Source organism: Barbus barbus, assembly GCF_936440315.1.
Source record: "Barbus barbus genome assembly, chromosome: 3".
NCBI lineage: Eukaryota > Metazoa > Chordata > Actinopteri > Cypriniformes > Cyprinidae > Barbus > Barbus barbus.
In genome coordinates, this window is record NC_136731.1 from 32817564 (window position 1) to 32837712 (window position 20149).

Consider the following 20149-nt stretch of genomic DNA (forward strand, 5'->3'; position numbering starts at 1 on the left):
CGGAATGGCATTGTGAGTGCCATAAGAAATTCCAAGGACAAACAGCGAATTCTGTTAAACCAAGTTTCATTTGAATCTATTCTTGTTTATTATATTCAAATATATAACCACGTGGCAATATTTTCTATATTTGTGTTCTGGTATGTGAGATGAAAATATCTTCTGACATCAAAGTTATTCATAACTCCTGAACTGAGTCCCTGTGAGAATAACTTTGTCAGAACATTATTTTCAATGGGTGTGGTAATGTAAGTAACAAAAACAGGAAATCCACCAGCACACAGGCAGGAAATGCTACTGTTCAGTAAACACAACCCAAACGGCCGCTAGTGAATCAAGTTACAGTTACTCTAGAGAAAAAGATAAAGATGAGGGGGAAAAGAAAATCATAGAAGAATATTTTGGGATATGCACCAAGAAGGAATACAAATACTTTTTAAGACAAACACAAATGCATGTTGTTCTTTTCAATGTAATATTTTTATTTCAATGTTTAGTAATTCCACAAAAGGGTTTACACTAAAATGTTCACAATTCTAATGATAAATACAGTAACGATATCACTCTCTCTCTCTCTCTCTCTCTCTATTGCTGTGTCTCTCTCTTTCATATTCACACACATTCAAACATACAAGTCTACAGTGAGTTCATGGGATCTGACAGGAAAAAACCTATGAATGTTACAGAGTGGTGAAATAAATCAATAATCAAATCACAGTAATGTCCATTTAACAATGTATAGTAATAAATCATTAACTTAACTTCAGTATATTACACGTGGTCGGTATGTTTGATTGTCTTTGCAGCCTTTTGCAATACTGTATTTTGATTGTCATTGGCTACAGCGATTTATATTTAGTTTTGAGTCTTTTGAGCTACTTTGTGCACTAGATTGATTGTCACTGCTTAGCTTTGTCTGTAAGCTTGATTGTCATTGGTTTCTCCGCGTCAGTGCAATATTATGATGGACTGATAGGCTCATAACAGACTTCTCAAAATCTATCATTTTCAATCCCATCAATCTACATTACCGTTCGAAAGTTTGAGGTTAGTAAGATTTAAATAATAACAATAACACTTTTATTCGGCAAGGACACATTAAAATGATCAAAAGTGACAGTATAGACATTTATAACATTACAAAAGATTTTTTATTTCAAACAAATGCTGATCTTAAAAAAAAATATACATATTTAATACATATTTTAATTTCTAAAAATATTTCAGCATTTATTTTTACTGTATTTTTAATCAATAAACGCACCCTTGGCAAGCATAAGAAACATTAAAATATCTTGCCAACCCCAAACTTTTGAACGGCAACTACACAAGCAGTTTTAAAACATCCTCATTTTTGCCCACATGCAGTTTATTACATTGATTGTAAGTGGCACAACAATTAAACATTTTCATTGCATCAACATGAGGCAAGATGTTGGCCTCAGCTATTTTTTCTTAGATATGCACTGTTTTAACTCCAATAGCTGAGAATGTTAAACAGACTAGTTTGTGCTATTGTCTGGCATGGTGCTGAGTAGGCCTGTATAACTGTGCAGACCAAAAAGGCTGGAGTCCATTTTCTCTTCCGTCTTTGCGGAAGGTTTGTGAGGTCCACATTTCTTTTTTCACAGGATTATGGCTTACATAGACTGCCTCGCTGATGTGTCCATAATCAAAATAAGTAGGGTTTCCTGACACGTTTTGTTAAATAATTTGCTCAAAGTTGCTGATTGAAGCTGCTGGTTTTGTCTGATAATCATAAGGTTTGTTTTTACTGCAGTCTCGTCCAGTACTGACCCAGACCTTGTCCCAGCTCCTGATCGCCGCTTTGAGCTACAGTCTGCCCTGCTGCAGCAACACCGGGAAAGAATCCTGAAAGAAACAAGGCCTTATCAGTGTGTTCTTCACTCGTGGCCACCTCTGACGACTTGTTTGCAACACAAAAGGAAACCACAACGTGGCTAAACCACATCCACACACTATTTGCTCATGCAGTGTTTTGGCCTGTGGATTAGAGTATTCATATGCGGTGTGAGGGTGGAGTATGTTACAAAACGGCACTCACCTGTGTTTGCGCTGGCCGTGGGTGGGGGCGGGAGGTGGGGAGAGGTGTAAGACGAGGAGTCAAATTTACGGGAAAGAGGGGGGAGGGCAGAAGGAGAAGGGGGCAACATGCAGGAATAAGTTGGAGTGGACTGGGAGGGCAAAGACTAGAGGAGAGAAGATTAAATAAAGATAAAAGATTAATCTCATTTAATTTAGGCTATCAACAGATTAAGTAATAAAATCATTTGACAACTTATTATGTGAGAAACATCCCTAATAAATTTACTCTGGTGTTTTATGATGTTTTAGCTCAATCTGCACAGTCCCATCAGAGACCAGGCACTGGGTGTGTTGCTATGACAATTTAAAAGAGTGCATGAGGTCATTAAATATGATAAAATATACTGGTTTAATTTATGGACTAAATCGGACCCGTTGAACTGTAAACCTGCTGTGTACGTGCGAGTGATTATTTTTAGAACCTACAGCAGGCTGTGTGTATTCCATACGAAACACGAGAGGGCGCTTTTAAACTATTTAAGATTATTTTGAAAGTCAGGCGGACTCCTGGTTGTACCTTTCAGTTACGTAATAGGTGCGTGTACTCGATTTTTTTGTCTGCATTATTTACTATTGTAGAAAGAACTTTGTTTTGCATACTTTAAAGAAACAAAAAGGCTGATGCTGTTATTTTTGAGAGGGCATCATTTTTTAATTAAGACATTAACCACAAATATTGCCCTCCATAGAATAAATAGTTTATATTTCACATACAGTAGCTGACTGTGCTTTAAAACAGTTTTCCCCCAAACAGATATCACCGTTTTGTGTAACCGATAACTGCATAAGTTAAACGTGCACCCAGAAATCGTTTTGTATTATTGTTATTATTATTGTTGATGTTATTTAAAAAAAAACGCATTTACTAATTCAGTGAGTTAATTTAGCGGGGGATTCGAAATTCGAACGGTCTTTAGCTCGTGCCTGACTAGTTCACCCCAAAATTAATTTTCATTAGTAGTCATTATTTTTTCTTCTCGCGGCGTTCAAAACCTGTGTGACTTTCTTAAGTGGAACACAAAAGAAGTTATTTTGAAGAATGTCGGTAGGCATTTGCAACATCAAACTTTTGCTTTTGCGCGCCACTAGGTGTCAGTATTTTAAGTCAAAACAAAAATGACTGAGTACTAGGCCTACATGATTCAGTACTGATGTAGAATTACATGTCCATTTGGTCAGACATCTTGCATATCAAGATCCTATGGTATACTGCAAGGGAAGGTCATCATGATTTACCTGCATACTGGAGAAGACAGACAGAGAGCTATAGCCTGAGAGAGACGAATCACTCCGACTGTGCATTGAGCCTTATATGAGAGAACACAAGAGGATAGTTACAGTAACAACAACAATTACTACTACTACTACTTATCACTGCTTTAGCGTTTATGGATGCTTTGGTAGGCTAATACTGCATCTAACAATCATGGCAATACAGAACTTTGATATTTGATTTTAGGAGTTTGAAGAAAGAGTAGTAACAAACAGTTCAAAATGAACAACCACCAATTTATTGTGCATGAAAATAGGAGAGAAAGTAGTGGAGAAATCTATCCATCAGTTGTTTAGCAAAGCTGTATTTGTTCTAATAGTGTGAAGTAAGTCATAAAAAAGACGTACCTGAGCTGTTGCTGTGATGGGAGTGATAAACAGGGGAGGTAAAGGACGTGCTCAGGGGAGTATGTGTCTGAGAACAGGAACTGGTGCCCCCTGATCTCCTCTGGTTTCTCAGCTTTTCCTCCCTTCTCCACTTAGCTCTCCGATTGGAGAACCATACCTGTCAATCACCCAATATGGGTCAGTGCATAATGAACAGTGTCTTTATGTATTGTTTAAAGGCACTTTAGCATGAACACCATAAAATCTCAAAGAGGATCATTCAAATATTTCACAAAGCCAGTATCACCTGAATTCTGGCCTCTGGAAGATCAATCTTTGCAGCCAGTCGCTCTCTAGCAAAGACATCTGGGTAATGAGTTCTTTCAAACTCTGGAAAACAGATTTAACAGAAGACCAAATATTTAATAATAGCAGAATTGCACATTTTTATTTTTGAAGGGATAGTTTAACCAAAAACAAAAAAACGCAGACATTTTTCAAAATATCTTCTTTTGTGTTCCACAGAAGAAAAACTTTATACAGATTTGAAACAACATGAGAATGAGAAAAAAAGTATGCAAAATGTATAATGTACATGAAAGTATAAGAAAAGGAATGTGGCAAAATATGAAAAAGATCCATCTTTCCCAAACGCAAAAAGCAAAAACAATCCCATACAAATACATCCTCTTTATGACTGAGATTATTTAGCATGGAAAGCTCAGTGCGAGCCAGCACTTTGAGTCACACCTTTCTCTAGGGCATCTATCTGCTCCTGGGTGAAGCTGGTGCGGTTCCTCTGCAGCTTCCTCTTTAGCTGCAGGTGTAGCTGCGACTCGTCCACCTCATCCCTCTCTCCCTGCACCACTCCTTCCCCTGCTCTGGCCATTTGCACATTCAGATCTTCCACGCAACCATCTGAGAGAGAAAAAACCCCCATTAAACCTCAGAGTGTCTTGTAAGAGTGCTGCATTTCAGTGTGCAAATGTGTGTGTTATTATATAGACAGAACTGTCTCTTTGAAGACTGTGTAATTCTAGTGCGCTGCAGCATCTTGTGTTTGACAGTTTGACCTTATTTGTGTACGTGTGAATAAGCAGCAACTGTATTATGGGCATCTAATTCTGTGTCTAATGTCTGCTCGCTTTAGTTCCGCCTTCCTGTAATGAAACAGAGGATGTCAAGGCCAGAGACTGCCGTGTTTGTATGTGGGTGTACATGCGTGGCTGATGGTGTAGCTGTTGGCACCCTCTGTTTGTGCTCAGTCAAGTATAAGAATTGCTGGTTCACCCAAAAGCTCACTTCACAAACACAAGCACACAAGCAGCGTACATTCACACACAGAGGTGCTTTACTAATATATAAAGATATCACTCAGTAACGCTCACGTACCTGTTCCGTGTTGAGGAGTGATGGTGTCGACCGGGTGGTACCAGTTGTTTGGGCCAGTCCAGTTGGAGCTGTTTTGTAAGTTCAGCATGGTCAGATTGTCATACATCAAATATCACCTGTGAGAAAACAGTGACCCTCTCCTTCTATCATCCAGACCACTCCAACCCTGAATGAAGGATGGAAGAGGTAAAACTGTGGAAAAAGGTCATCGGAAAAATCAAATACAATAAATACAGTATTTATGTGCAGTAAATGGCTCTTTTATTTAATTCTTTAGGCCTATGTTGTGTCACCGATTTAGCATTGCATTTCCATGGCTTTGATGATTTCGAACTGAGAATATCATGTAATTTAATTTATTAATTTCATTTAACAGTGAACACATCAGGTAACATTTCTTTATTCATTTTGTAAAATCTATAATAATCCATTTTTGGCCTTCCTTGAGTCTTTGTTTCCAACATCTCCTTGCTATAGCATATTAACAACTATGCAACTTTTTTTGGAAAACAAAAAATATAGAAACAAAAAGTAGCATTTTAGCATCTTAGTAAAATATCATATTTATCCATTTTTTAAATAATGAACTATTCTATAGATTATAATAAATTTGTCGTAATGGCATCATTGTCCGTTCAGAACTTAACTTTCCAATGATAAGTTAAAGTCCATTTAATGTTATCCATTTATCTTATGTATAGCCTATCTTGTTAACCCTGTTTTCATGATTTCCTATAGTATACATTTGACTTTAAAACATAGAAATTTAAAAGTGGTTATATGTTTAAAAAAATCCACCCTGTTACATTTCTGAAGGAATAACTACATCCAGCATTTATTAAAATGTAATCATTTTTCTTGAGACGATACAATGCAATTTCTTAACGCTTAAATAATTACTTATACAAACAAGTAATTAAAACTGTCACTTCAAACTAGATCAAATTAGCATGAATGAGCTGATGTTACTATTGAATCTTAAACTCTTTATCTGTCTCTCTCTATGCATCATTCACACGTACACACAAACATACATTAACCCCCCCCCCAGACACACACACAGCGAGTAATTAAGAAGTACAGAACATCTAGTCTGACATTGTCGTACACACACGCACGACTGGAGAGAGTAATACTGTCAACTAATGTTAACAACAATACACACAGACACACACATGCTACACAACAGAGAGACACACACTCCAACAAAACAAAGAGATAATTATAGATACACCGCACACGATGACACACAATCCACATTTTCGACTCTGACTACACAACAAAACTCAGAACGAAAATGAAGGCATGAAGCCACCAACCAAAATGCAAGTGTATTTAAGTCACAAAAAAGCCAGCACCTGCACATAATTTATAGAGCACTGTTCAGCTAAATAAATAAATGCTGTCGAAGAGTTAGACAAAAATATCACTGGTTCCACTGATAGTTCTACATGTAAGACTACTAGCATACAAAGCAGGCCGTCTTCATGAATACTATAGATCTAGCCATTTAAATAACCCAGAGGTGCTTGTATAATAATATCTCAACTGGGTTTGAGCGTAAACCATGGCTCTAAAAGGCAAAGAATGATCTAGAACAGAAGGAGAAACAAAATATAGAGAAGTGGCATGTAGCGGAACAACAGATTAGGGTCCAAGAACAAATTGAATTACAGCTGTATTTGTTAGTGTATATGTATATGTACAATGAATAAAATTTAATATACATTATTATTATTACAATATATATGTAATAATAATAAATATTATTAGAGCTCAGATATGCTCTGGAAATGAACAGTTAAATATTGATACAATCCATATACAAAGACTTATACAATACATGCTGACATATGTATATAATAAAATATCAAATTAATTTATAAAGTTTAGTAGTAAATTAATAAATAAATAATAAAATAATGCTGACATGTATATAGACATGTAAAAATGTGAAAAGGTTTTGCACGAATTGAAATTAACTAGTTCAAATAATTAAATATGACTTTGTATGACTCTCAAGCAAAGACAAATACAAACACATTTAAATGATTTAAATGTTGCCTTTGGTGGTGTAACACAACATATTGCTGTAGCCTATACAAAACAGAAAATGTCAAAGGTCAAGTCTTCCATAACCTTTCCACAATTAACCAGTAATTTTCCCAAATCTATTTTGTTGTTCCAATAAAAGAGTCATGAATCTGTTAATGTCTCAGTCGCTGTGAAGGTAGGAGACTCACCTGGTAGATGAATGAATTGTAAAAGTGGTCCACACTTGCTCAGTGTCTCTATCACTTTCTGTTCATCCCTCTCTCCTTCTCTCTGTTCTCTTGCTTTGTTAATGTTAGACTGTGTTCAAGAGAGAGAGAGCATGGGAGGAGAGGAAAGCGAGAGAAAGATGGAGAGAGTTAGACAGGGCGAAAGAGAGGAGGCGAGGGAGGGGTAGTGGGCTACAGAGAAATGCATCTGCAGGCACTCTGGTCCTTGAAGCAATGAGGGAGAGAGGGAAAGAGAGAGAGAGGGATGACACACAGAGTCAGTGTCAGTGTCAGGACTGGACTTAATGCCAGGAAAAGGGGTGATGAAGTGAGAGAGAGAGAGGTGGAGGCAAAAAAAAAAAAAAAAAAGACTGAAAAAGAGGAGACATAAAGCTATTTCTAAAGTATCACAATGCCAATTTGCTTTTTGTAGATAAACACTTCCAAAAATGGCTAACCTAAGAGCTGTGAGACAGCTTCAGATCATGCACCTGCTCTGATGGCCAGCGGTCAGTGATAGTTTAACCCCCTGCACTGCTGTGATCAACACAAAAGTCATTTCAAAGTTAACTTCATTCAAATGTGTTCCTATGAAATAAATGAAGCATTAACCCTTTGATTTATCATAAAATATTCAAATGTATCTCAGACACGCGACTAACAACTTTGTTCTGTTTGACCGCAGTTATGTAGATTTTCAAGCTACTTCATGAGTCAAAGAGTGATTAAAAATGTATTGCCGTTTCTACAAAAATATCAGCATTGATAATATAAAGAAATGTTTCTTGAGCAGCAAATCAGCATGTTAAAATGATTTCTGAAGGATCGTGTGACACTGAAAACTGGAGTAATGATGCTGAAAATTCAGCTTTGCCATCACAGGAATAAATTACATGTTAAAACATATTAAAATAGAAAACAGTTATTTTGAATTGTAATGTCTATTTTTCTATTTCAGTGTTATTTAATAAGTCATTTATTCCTGTGATGTCAAAGCATGTTGTTTTTTACAATATTGCTGTTTTACTGTATTTTAAATCAAATAAATGCAACCTTGGTGAGCATAAGTATCAAACTATAATTTTTCCCCTGGTTTCACAGACAAGGCTTAAGCCTAGTCCTAGACTAAAATATAATTCTGAGCTGTTTCAGCTGAAAGGAACTTACAGTGCCTTTATCAGTGTTAATCAGTTCCTTTGTTTTGTCTCAAGATGCACACCAGTAATTATTTTTTTTCTAAGCATGTTTATAAAAATTGCTTAAATGTCCTAATTGATCTATGATCTAATCCTGGCTTAGTCTAAACCCTGTCTGTGAAACCAGGCCTTAGTATATTTGTAAAGCTTTTAAAATGTCCTTGGGGCCTAATAGTCCCCAAAAAGAACATGAAGGTTAAAAGAAAGCAGTTTAAATAATATAAAACAAACATACATACACACACACACACACACACACACAGAGAATATAGACAACATAAAAGCTGTTGTGCTGACAAAACAATTTCAATGAACAGACCATTATATTCTTACATTTTAAAACAAGACACTGCCATCCTCATGAGCAGAGACATTTCACACATTACTCTGTTCTCTGTACGTTCCATGCTCACCAGTACGATTACATGCAAACATGAGGAGACGCTCTCAGACTTGCGTGTAAGGCCTCTCTTCTCCTACACACACACACACATCAGAGTATATACAGCATCATGTTTACCCTCCACTGCACTTTGTGACAATCCCAATGCTATATTTGCATATTTTATTGGATTAACTTTAAAAACCAAAGAGCCTGTGACATGTTAAAATAAGAGAGAAAAACAGAAAGAGAGAGAGACTTGGAGGTCTGATACAGGAGACTCAGCCAACACTACTTACAAGCATGACAATTTTGATTCTAGTTAATATGAAAGGTTCAACTTAGGTAAATAAATAAGAGGACTTGTTATGCTAACTTTTGAAATAAGAAGAAGGATCAAAGGGGATTTTATTTCTCCTTTTGGGTATTAGACCTAGAATCAGAGAAACATGAGCTATATTGTGTACGGATATGTTTCATTTTTTCATGCATTCTCTCTAAGGTAAATGGTTCTCATTTATCGGGACCCACTAGGGGGCATCAGCAAACTTTCAAGGTGGCCCCAATGTGGTTTTTAATATTAAATTATTAAAAGTTAATTATATTAACAAAATCTTACAATGCTAAGAAAAACCCACTAAAACATGTTTATTGTTATTACAACAGACCATTTTAGAGCCTTCGAAAACTGATTTGGACAAAAGCGGGTCTTGAAGACAAAAAGGCTGAGAACCACTGGATATTTTTTCTGCTATTAAATTGGGAATAAATATTATACAACTTTAAATGAGAAAGTATTATGTCAAAAAACAGAGATTACTTATGGGGTCAGAGTAGATCTACACAAATATTAAAAGGATTTTCATCTAAAAATGCAAATTTTGTCATTGGTTATTTACTCTTACGTCTTTCCAGATCTGTCTGACTTAATTTTTTCTGTGGAACGCAAAGTTTAGCAGAATATTCACACTGCTCTTTTCTATGAAATGAAAGTGAACGCTGTCTAAATGAGCTGCCAAGCTTCCAAAATGATATTGGTCTAATCAAAACTATTGTATTACTTCTGAAGACTTGGAATATAGTGCAGGAGTCATGTGGACTACTGTTATGTTACTTTTATGGTACTTTTTGGTGACTTAACAGCCCCTAGTCATCATTCACACCACTCATTGTATGGAAAGGAGCAGCTCGAGCATTCTGTTAAACATCTCCTTTGTGTTTCAGACATCACTCAGGTCGGGAACGACACGAGGGTGAGTAAATGATGACAGAATGTTAATTTTTGAGAGGTCTATCGCTTTAATGCGACAAGCACCTTCAGGTCAATGGACACTGTCATGGCAAAAACAATCACAAGGAGTTTCGTGCGGTACACGCATGATAGTGAAGGAACTGAAACAGAAAGAGAGAAATAGGAAGACATAACGAGGCCATGGATGTATCCTTGTAGAAAAAAAAACAAAAACAGGGAAGGGGGACATGGAGGGCACGAGAAAGAGAGACAGAGGAGGCGGAGGAGAAGGAGGGTGCCAGCTTTATTTATTTCCGGTTGACAAAACCCTCCGCTCTCTTCCTCTCTCATCCTCCCCCCATACCTACGTCTCCCTCTTTGTCACTCGTTCAGAGGATGCACGGAAAAAAACAATGACACGGAAAACAGACAGAAGATTTAAACAGAAACACAAAGGAAGATGAAGAGCATCTTTCTCCGTGTGGGTTACTTTTTGAAATAGTTACAAAAGTGAAGCAAATGAGAAGGGATCCTAATAAAATGCTGTTAATATTTAGTGTCAGAGTGTTGCACACGTGTGACGTTGAGTGCGTGTTTATTATGTGTGCTGGTGTGTGAGCGTACGCTCCTTCAGGGCACATTTTTTCAGTGTCTTGTTAGTTCATCCCTGTCACCCTCTCTCTCTCTGCTGGGGGGGAGGGGGAAGAGAGGTCACCATAGCAACAATGCCGGGACAAATTAACATCAAGCACTTAAAAAAATGTCTGTACATGTATGAGAGTGCATGTATATGTGGTAAAGGAGCAAGTTTTGTACTCGATACCCCACGAGTGACGCCAAAATCCAGCAGAGGCATTGATGTTAATGCATCAATTACAAATAATTCATTAGGCCCACAGTCTCTCCATCACTCTGTCATCCGTTTGGTTCCCGAGCACTTGTCTTCTTCCTTATTTTGTCATCTCTGCCCTCCCATTTCCTTTCCCATCTCTCTCTCTGTGTGTTGTTTTGTGCCCCCAGGCTACAGAGTGCCACGTCCTCCCTCTCCCCTCCTCTCTCTCTGGCCCTGTCACCTTCAATTGCTCCATGGTACTAGACACAGCCACAGGCAAAGAGAGAGAAGAGAGGGGACACACACATACACACACAGAGAAAGAAAAAGGGGTGAGGACCGAGGGATGAAGCGCTGTGTATGTCTGGAGAGAGACAAAGAGGTAAAGAAAGAGGGCAGGTGTGAAAAGTTGTGCGAAAAGATGTGAGGGAGGATGAGGGATCGAGAAACAACGAAATCGGGAGGTGACAAAGTTGAAGGAGGTACAAGTAGACACAACTAAGTGGCTTTGGTCCTAGCATCCATAGGTGCAAGTATTTTGTTGTCTCATAAGCAGGCTAACATGGAATTTCGATGCAGAAACCTTTGTAGATTTTCTGCAAGTTTCTGCAGAATTTGAGCTCCCTTATATGCATACATTACTATTTAAAAGTTTGGGGTCAGTTTTTAAAATGTTTTTTGCATTAATTTGATCAAAAAAAGGGCAAAAAGTATAAGCAACAGTAAGTATAATAAACAGTTTAACAATTTAAAATAAATGTTTTCTATTTAATATTCTTTAAAATGTAATATATTCCTTTGATAAAAAAATTAAGTGACAGCCGCCATAACTCCAGTCAGTGTCACATGATCCATTGTGCTACTTTATATATTTTTTCAGAATTCATTAATGAACAGAATGTTCAAAAGATCAGGATTCATTAAAAAATAAATAAATTTAAAAATATATATTTATGGACATTTTTGATAAATTTATTGCATTCTTGCTGGATGGTTTTTTTTTTCCCAGAAAAAAATAAATCTTATTGACCTCAAACAGTACAAGTTTATGCTGCCCCTCGTGTGTTTAATTAAATATTTTTATTAATTTGATTATGCTCAAATTTAACAAATTTTACCATGTTCATTCTGCAGAACTGCCCCAGATTTTTCCCTAAAAACAGCAGAAGGAGGATGTAAAAATCTGCAGAGTTTGTCTAGGCCTGCTCATTAACCAAGTTAGTACTTCTTAGACCTATAGCTCTACTGGCAGCCTGGTGATAGCAAAACAATGGCTAGCCTCGATTAGCAGGAAATGTATAAACTGATAACATACACTTTGAATGTATGACACTTTAGAGAAAACCATCTGTCAAATGCATAAGTATAATGTAAATCTGAACAAGATTTCAACTTGATAGCATAAACTGCAGTAGCCTACACTGTAAAAAATTGCTGTTAAAAAACGGCCAAAATCTGACAGTAACATCCTGTTTTCCATTAAAACAGTAATGTACTGTAGAAAACTATGCATTCTGGGCAATATTTTGCTGTTTAAGAAATTGCTGTTAATTTACAGCTAATTTTTAACAGTATTCTACTGTATTTAAGGAATACGGTTTTTTACTGTTTGCAATGCATTGTGGGCTATGTTAAATACAGTACAATGCAGTATTTTTTTTTATTTGTATTTTTTTAATTGAGTGTACAAGTTTGGTTAAAGTGCATTGCTGTTTTGTCAGTTTGGTTAATTTGCTATTTTCAAGCATCCGAAATCCTTTTCATTGAGGTACTTGTGATGACAATTTTTACAAACGTCATTTGTGAAGCACTTTTTTTTCCCGAAGAGGAAACAAGTTTCTAAGGACATCTACTTCACATCTCCATTTGCCATCCGATGTCCTTCAATGGCATTGACCTGCATCTGCACCTACAAGGTAATTAAAAGCATTTCTTATATTCCTCACCAGTATTTTATTCAGGTAATATTACCAGAAGTAATGTTATGACATCGATGCTCAGCAAACTGTCGAGCTAGTGAGTGTATGGTTTTAAAACCTCTCTTCACTGCTAAAATGTGTGAATAATTCAAACATATACACACATTTTACAGTCACCAGGTTTTATTAAGTTTGTTTTAGATCATCTCTAAACTAAGACTGTTAGTCGTTGTTGAAAACAAGTCCTCGCCTGATTCTACTTGGTATACATTTCATTGATAGACCTATTACATTGCTATTTTTCTGTGAATGTACAGATTTTTATGCAAGGTGAGATGAATGTTGCTATTACTTGGAAGTTTCAGGTGAAACAGGGCAACTATTGGGTGCTGGATGATCACACTTGAGGGTCGTGTCATATCTGAAGGTATCACACCAACCTTTTTGACGGGACTTGCTGCTGTATTTGCAATCTACTACATGTTTAACCTCCAATATCAAGAAGAAGCAGCCTGTACTCTGGAATTCATTCAGAGGTGAGACTGCTTGAATTTCCTTTTCCTCATTGTAGCTTTTCTGGTAGCACTTTATTTTACAGTACGTGTATTTCCCTGGTACATACATGGTAAATATCTTGTACCTACTGGCAAATGAGTGGTAACACAAAGTACTTACCTGAAGTGTATGTACATGGTAACAAATAAGAAACACGGCTGTACTTAACAGTCGTGCATGCATGGTAATTAGTTTGTACATACAGACAAGTGTAGGTAATAACGGTCACTTACAGGTAGTGCCCGTACATGGTAACTAATTAGATACTTTACTGTACTTGCTAATGTATATACATGGTAAATATGTAGTACTTACGGACAAGTGGGTACAAACAGGCAGGTCCTTACAGTATCCCTATATGGCGACTAATAAGACATTACTGCACATACTAAAGATATGTACATGGTAAATATGTAGCACCTATGGAAAAATGTGCTATTATGTGGTAACAAACAAGACACATACGGTCCTTGGTATACACGTGGTAAATATGTAGTACTTACAAACAAGTGTGTGTTAATGTTAAATTGCTCTCCACAACAGTGCTTGCAAAGTTTGAAGAATTGATAATTCCTGTGTAATGTTTATGTCAAATGGTTTGCTGATGTTTTACAGAGGTACCAGTTGGAATACCTCAGGAGACAACATGCAGCCAGGTCGTCATGGTTAAGTAGGTGTAAAATGACAAAGTCATTCACCTAGGACTAGAACTCTTTTAAAAGGTACACAAGCCTCCTCACTGGAATGTTTAAAGAAGTGCCTGAACAATTATATTTATTTTTTTTTCACTAAAATGTTTCACTAAATTTGTTGCATGTTCTGAGTATATCCAAAAATGTAAAAAGAAAATGTTAAATGTTAAAATGTTTAATGACTTCAGGTTGTCATGTTTGTAACTTATTTTATATTTGTCTTTTTTTTTTTTTTTACTGCCATTGTTTTTATTTTTAAGTTTTTGTTTGTTAGCCAAAATCTGTCTTCACAGGTTTTTTACCATTTTTTGTGTTTGTTTGTTTTGAATCCTTGTTAAATGTTGACTGTTCTTTTAAATAAAACTTTATTTTGGTTTATATTCATTGAGTGCTTGCTTGTTTAGATATTTCAATATAATGTATTTTAAGTACCGGTAGATGTGTGTAGCCCACAGAACAATAATGTTCGACTGTAAATCCAATTACAACCTCATTGGTTACTTTAAATTCACTCTTTACAAAGGCATAAAATAACACTAGATTTAAAAAAAAAAAAAAAAAAAAAAAGTGAAATAAATTAAGTAATTAATCTTCAATCCAATTACTTATGCCTTTGTACAATAAAGAGTAAATTTAAAGTAACCATAATGTTGTAAATTGAAATAATCACAGAAATGTTCTGCATTTAATTTTTACAGAAACAAGCTGTTAAATAATTCACAGCATGCATACTGTAGAATTACAGTAGATTGCTGGCGACTCTGCTGCCAGTATTTTACTGTAAATTAAAAAAAAAACAGAATTATACTGCATTTAATTTTTACGGTAATAAACTGTAAAATAATTTCACAGTACGAATACTGTAAAATTACAGTAGATTGCTGGCGACTCTGCTGCCAGTATTTTACTGTAAATAAAAAAAAAAACAGAATTATACTGTATTTCATTTTTACGGTAATAAACTGTAAAATAATTTCACAGTACGAATACTGTAAAATTACAGTAGATTGCTGGCGACTCTGCTGCCAGCACATTACCGTTATTTAACGGCACAGTTTTTTACAGTGTATATAAAACAAAAAATCGAAAACATAAATCGAATTTAAAACATGTTGATGTGTTCACACTGCTGTTCTATATTTTAGCCAGTTATCTTTAGTTGCAATATTTTATTACATTTTAAACATGTTCTCCCTGATATAGGCTACCTGTCAAACTGACCACAAACAAATTGCTATTTTTGATATCAACTTTCTGAAAAGTGCATGAGAAACGTTTAGTTAAAAAGGAAGGATTAAATCTTTAAAAGCTCGTTATTATACCGCGGCAGCGGTCGCGGCAGTCGTCGTGTGAAGCCCTCTTAGTGTGAAGACCAAAGAGTGTAAAGACCATCGACTCTACCGTGCGACTCCACCGGGCAGGGACACCGGCAAGGGATAGTAGTAGCTTTTTATTTAATTTTTTCATTGATATGTTTATTATTGAAATGTTGTTGTTATATGCATGTGTTAATTTTATTTTATTTCTTTATTTTCTTAAATATGTGGGTAGATAGTATTTATAGAGTTGTAACTTTTTAGTTTTAGTTACTTTTTCTTATTTGTAAGTCGCTTTGGACAAAAGCGTCTGCTAAATGACAAAAGTAAAAAAGTAAAGAGTGTAAAGACCATCGACTCTACCGTGCGACTCCACCGGGCAGGGACACCGGCAAGGGATAGTAGTAGCTTTTTATTTAATTTTTTCATTGATATGTTTATTATTGAAATGTTGTTGTTATATGCATGTGTTAATTTTATTTTATTTCTTTATTTTCTTAAATATGTGGGTAGATAGTATTTATAGAGTTGTAACTTTTTAGTTTTAGTTACTTTTTCTTATTTGTAAGTCGCTTTGGACAAAAGCGTCTGCTAAATGACAAAAGTAAAAAAGTAAAGAGTGTAAAGACCATCGACTCTACCGTGCGACTCCACCGGGCAGGGACACCGGCAAGGGATAGTAGTAGCTTTTTATTTAATTTTTTCATTGATATGTTTATTATTGAAATGTTGTTGTTATATGCATGTGTTAATTTTATTTTATTTCTTTATTTTCTTAAATATGTGGGTAGATAGTATTTATAGAGTTGTAACTTTTTAGTTTTAGTTACTTTTTCTTATTTGTAAGTCGCTTTGGACAAAAGCGTCTGCTAAATGACAAAAGTAAATGACAAAAGTAAAATCTTTAAAAGGGATTATACTAGCTTGTTTTAAAGAAATAGCTTTAAAAACTATACTTACATGCTAATATTCAATATGTGAGACTTTTAACTTGTTTAATCTGACAATGCTAAAGATCTGTTGGCCTTTAATTTACAAAACGACACCGTCACTTAACACTTTCTGAGTTGCATTGATATTATTATTACTATTTAAATTCAGCGTAGAAGTACCCTAATACAAAGTCCACTGACCAGATATTAACTTGCGCCTTAAAAACTTAATAAAACAGAGCTTGCATGTTACATTAAGGTTATTTAACATGCATTTAACGTAATTTATTTCCAATAATTTTCTAGTGCAAACGCAATTAACACAACGTTTCTGTCAAGGATTAGCTGTCCTTAAAACTTTTTCCCAGTTTGCCAAAACGCGCCTGCCTCTCTGAATGCGCGTTCGCGTGTCAACGTGGCGTTCCGCAGCCAGTAGAGTTTAGAATTCTCCTAGGCCCCACCCAATTCCGTCTTATAATTGGCTCTTTTTCCTGTCAGTAAAAACTTTATGAGGACACGTAACGTGGCTGCTCCACCCCCTTTTACGTGCACTTTAAAGAAGAACAGTGCCAACGCGTACTCCTCAACTCAGGATAAACGGGTGTACTAAAGCAGAAATCACTGCAGACTTGGTAAGTCATTTATACAGTTTTACATAAAAAAATGATTAAATTTTTTCACTTAAATTGCACTGTTTTTATTTTTAATGTCAACTGTTTTTGTACAGCTCGTTCAATAATCATTATATGCTGTAAAACAGTGCATAAATAGATTTTCTATGTTCTTGTTTTTTATCATTATGCTTTAACATAAAATAGTTGATGCTTACTCAAAGTTGAAAACAAATGTCTATGCTGTATCATTTAATTTAAAATCGAATGAGACCATTAATAATACATTTACATTTAATGTACATTATCCTTTTTTTCCTAGGGCAGAAATAATTTATAAAATCTTTTTCTGTCTCTTTTACACACACTCCTTAGGGAGAATATGCAGCTGCTCTTATTAGGGACACTTGCCCTGTTTGTTGGGGTCACAATTGCTGTGCCTGCACAGGAGAAGCGTGTACATCATAAGCCTGACCTCAGTGACCATGCTCATGATGATGCCCATGGATACCAGTATGACCACGAGGCCTTCCTGGGCAAAGAGGAAGCCAAGACCTTTGACCAGCTAAGCCCCGAGGAGAGCAAAGAGAGACTAGGGTAAAAATAAATATGTGAGAATGGTACAGTAAATAGGAGATTAATAATATTGTCATGTGTCTTACTTTGCATTCTTTTGTATATTCTCCATGCAGGAAGATTGTGGATAGGATTGACACAGATAAGGATGGATTCATCAGTCATGCTGAGCTGCACCACTGGATCAAGCACAGGCAGAGGAGGTACATCGAGGAGAACGTGGACAAGCACTGGAAAGAGTATGACCAGAACAAGGATGGGAAGATTGGCTGGATCGAGTACAAAAACACCACCTACGGATATTACATGGGTAATTAAAACGAGCCTTTGAATTTGGGCGTGGCTACTAATTATGTGGCTTTTAGTGAGAAACAGCTGTTTATGTAGAGTTATGTATTTTCTGTTCACAATAATGCAACATTTTCGCAAAAAGAAACTATTATATAATTAGAATTGAAATTAAATAGACAAAAATGTTTAGTTTTTAGAAGTTAAACTCCAATACATACTGCAGAACTAAAGAATAGTGATTGTTGATGTACTTTGTTACTTTATTCCAGATACGGAGTTTGATGATGTGGATGATAAGGCGAGTTACAAAGCCATGCTCACTAGAGATGAAAGACGGTTCAAGTCCGCAGACCGGGACGGGGACGGTGTTGCTACCAGAGAAGAGTTCACTGCCTTCCTCCATCCAGAAGAGTTTGACCACATGAGGGGCATTGTGATACAGGTACACAAAGTAAAGCAGAAGGCATTTATACTAGCATGGTTTACAGAAAAATATGTTTAATACATGTTGAGGAAGATTCACATGGAGAAAAAACCTATAGACCAAGAACCAAGATGATCTCTTGTTCACATGTGAGAGGTTTATCTTGTGTGATCTGACAATAACACATGATTCCAGGAAGAGGGTTTCTAGATGATTCTGCAGAATGTATGTTTATGTTAAGGAAATACTAATACAAATTGTCCAAGTGACAGAAGAATTACTATGAATACTGTAGATTATTTATTTAGCTGTCTATTGTTAATGTTTAGCATCTGTCAGACCAGAACAGATCACTGCAAACTTTGATCCTTCATTGTTATAGGAAACAATTGAAGACATTGACAAGAATGGTGATGGCAAGATTAATCTGCAGGAATACATTGGTAAATGTCTACTCTATTCACCTGGGAAAGATGAAAGCCTACATTAGAACTGATATTTTGTGGCCAAATTAATTGAAACGGTGCATGTGTTCCTGTTGACCCTAGGGGACATGTTCACTCCTGAAAATGGAGAGAATGAACCAGATTGGGTCACAACAGAAAAGAAACACTTTTCAGAGTTCAGAGACATGAACAAGGTATGTGGTTGTGGGAAGGAAATCTAGCAGCATCACCTGGGAGTGATTCCTTGCTATTCTTTCATGGTTCATGATTTGTTTGGTTTTGTTAGGATGGTTTCCTTGATGCCAGTGAAGTCTCTCATTGGATCCTCCCTTCAGAGGTTGACCATGCTGATAATGAGGCCCGGCATCTCATTCATGAAACCGATAAAGACAACGTAAGTGACTTTGACTTCAACGTGGGTGGTGTCATTAATTCGCAATAATGCATAAATGGCTATAATACTAGTCAAAAATCTAATTTAATTTAATCTTTACCTCTGTCTTTCTTTTAATTCACTGCCATTGAATTGCAATGGACTTCCAACTGCTTCATGTAATTGACTAACCAGGATGACAAAATCACAAAGAAGGAGATTCTGGCAAACTGGAACATGTTTGTCGGGAGCCAAGCGACTAATTATGGAGAAGATCTCACCAAAAGACACGATGAACTTTAATGCTGACATATCTGGGTACACGGGTGGGCAATATATTTGGGGCAATATATTTTTCATCATGTGTTGGGTAAAACGCATGTCAAGGGTTAGGCTTCAATGAAGACAGGTATTTTAGTTTTATTTGTCAAACATTTCATCCTTTGAAACAAAATCGTAAGGAACACTCACATTCCTTGTGAACAGACACTCCAGCGTGCTAATTGTGAGGAAATGGACTGATATCTTCCACTTGAGAGATGCTCAGGAATTCAGCGCTGAATACAGGGACAGTTGCATCAGTATTCAAAATAACAGCCTTGTTTTGACTGTTACAAAGCAAATTTCAGAGTTTCAAATTTTAGTGGTCTGATTTCACATTCAATATATCACTAACATGAAAAGAGGCATAGCTGAGGAGAAATGAAGCCAGAGGGAGGGAAAGAGGGGCAGGGACTCCATAGATGGGAGGAGACAAAAGTGATTGACACTGTATTGGTGGGACATTTTTCTCTCTGTGAATTCTAAATAAAGCCATGTTGGTTTTTATAATTGTGGACTGGGGTTTAATTTCAGTGTTCTCACAAAGACATTAGATTGCATTCTGATAAGAGGTCTAATTGTTAATCACAGAAGCTTAAATAAAATAGTCAGTCACCCTCTTGCTCAGCTAAATCATTCTTTGTCCTTTGCATTTTCCAAAATGTGTCTGTGTCCTTAATGTCATTCCCAGGAT

General features: G+C 36.2%; 2 protein-coding genes across 3 annotated transcripts; one reads left to right on the forward strand and one right to left on the reverse strand.

Annotated features, from left to right (window-relative positions):
• Nucleotides 1–468: 468 nt before the first annotated feature.
• Nucleotides 469–7453, reverse strand: pax10 (paired box 10). Of its 2 annotated transcripts, none has more exons than XM_079387833.1 (8): nt 7341–7453; nt 5098–5289; nt 4456–4623; nt 4013–4095; nt 3727–3883; nt 3343–3413; nt 2066–2210; nt 469–1872 (listed from the first exon to the last, which is right to left on the reverse strand). In XM_079387833.1, the coding sequence occupies exons 2-8, from the start codon at nt 5201–5203 to the stop codon at nt 1772–1774; spliced, it is 831 nt and encodes a 276-aa protein (XP_079243959.1). In that variant the 5' UTR covers nt 5204–5289; nt 7341–7453; the 3' UTR covers nt 469–1771. The 2 variants fall into 2 exon arrangements, with proteins under 2 accessions (XP_079243959.1, XP_079243958.1); XM_079387832.1 differs by having other exon boundaries at nt 5098–5263; nt 7341–7424.
• Nucleotides 7454–16947: 9494 nt separating this feature from the next.
• LOC306851512 (reticulocalbin-1-like) lies at nt 16948–20085 on the forward strand. The gene is made up of 8 exons (XM_079387797.1): nt 16948–17045; nt 17400–17621; nt 17717–17910; nt 18161–18333; nt 18698–18758; nt 18864–18955; nt 19048–19155; nt 19330–20085. Exons 2-8 carry the CDS (start codon nt 17407–17409, stop codon nt 19435–19437), a joined length of 951 nt encoding a protein of 316 aa, XP_079243923.1. The 5' UTR covers nt 16948–17045; nt 17400–17406; the 3' UTR covers nt 19438–20085.
• Nucleotides 20086–20149: the final 64 nt, after the last annotated feature.

Excerpts from the sequence above, each read along its gene's own strand:
- pax10 (XM_079387833.1), bottom strand. The coding sequence starts at position 5,203 with ATGTATGACAATCTGACCATGCTGAACTTACAAAACAGCTCCAACTGG. Across the intron at positions 2,211-3,342 it reads CTGTCTTCTCCAGTATGCAG|TCTTTGCCCTCCCAGTCCAC; the intron begins GTAAATCATGAT and ends TCTCTCCTCTAG. Across the intron at positions 1,873-2,065 it reads CACGGCCAGCGCAAACACAG|GATTCTTTCCCGGTGTTGCT; the intron begins GTGAGTGCCGTT and ends TGTTTCTTTCAG.
- LOC306851512 (XM_079387797.1), top strand. The coding sequence starts at position 17,407 with ATGCAGCTGCTCTTATTAGGGACACTTGCCCTGTTTGTTGGGGTCACA. Across the intron at positions 17,911-18,160 it reads CACCTACGGATATTACATGG|ATACGGAGTTTGATGATGTG; the intron begins GTAATTAAAACG and ends ACTTTATTCCAG. Across the intron at positions 19,156-19,329 it reads ATGAAACCGATAAAGACAAC|GATGACAAAATCACAAAGAA; the intron begins GTAAGTGACTTT and ends TTGACTAACCAG.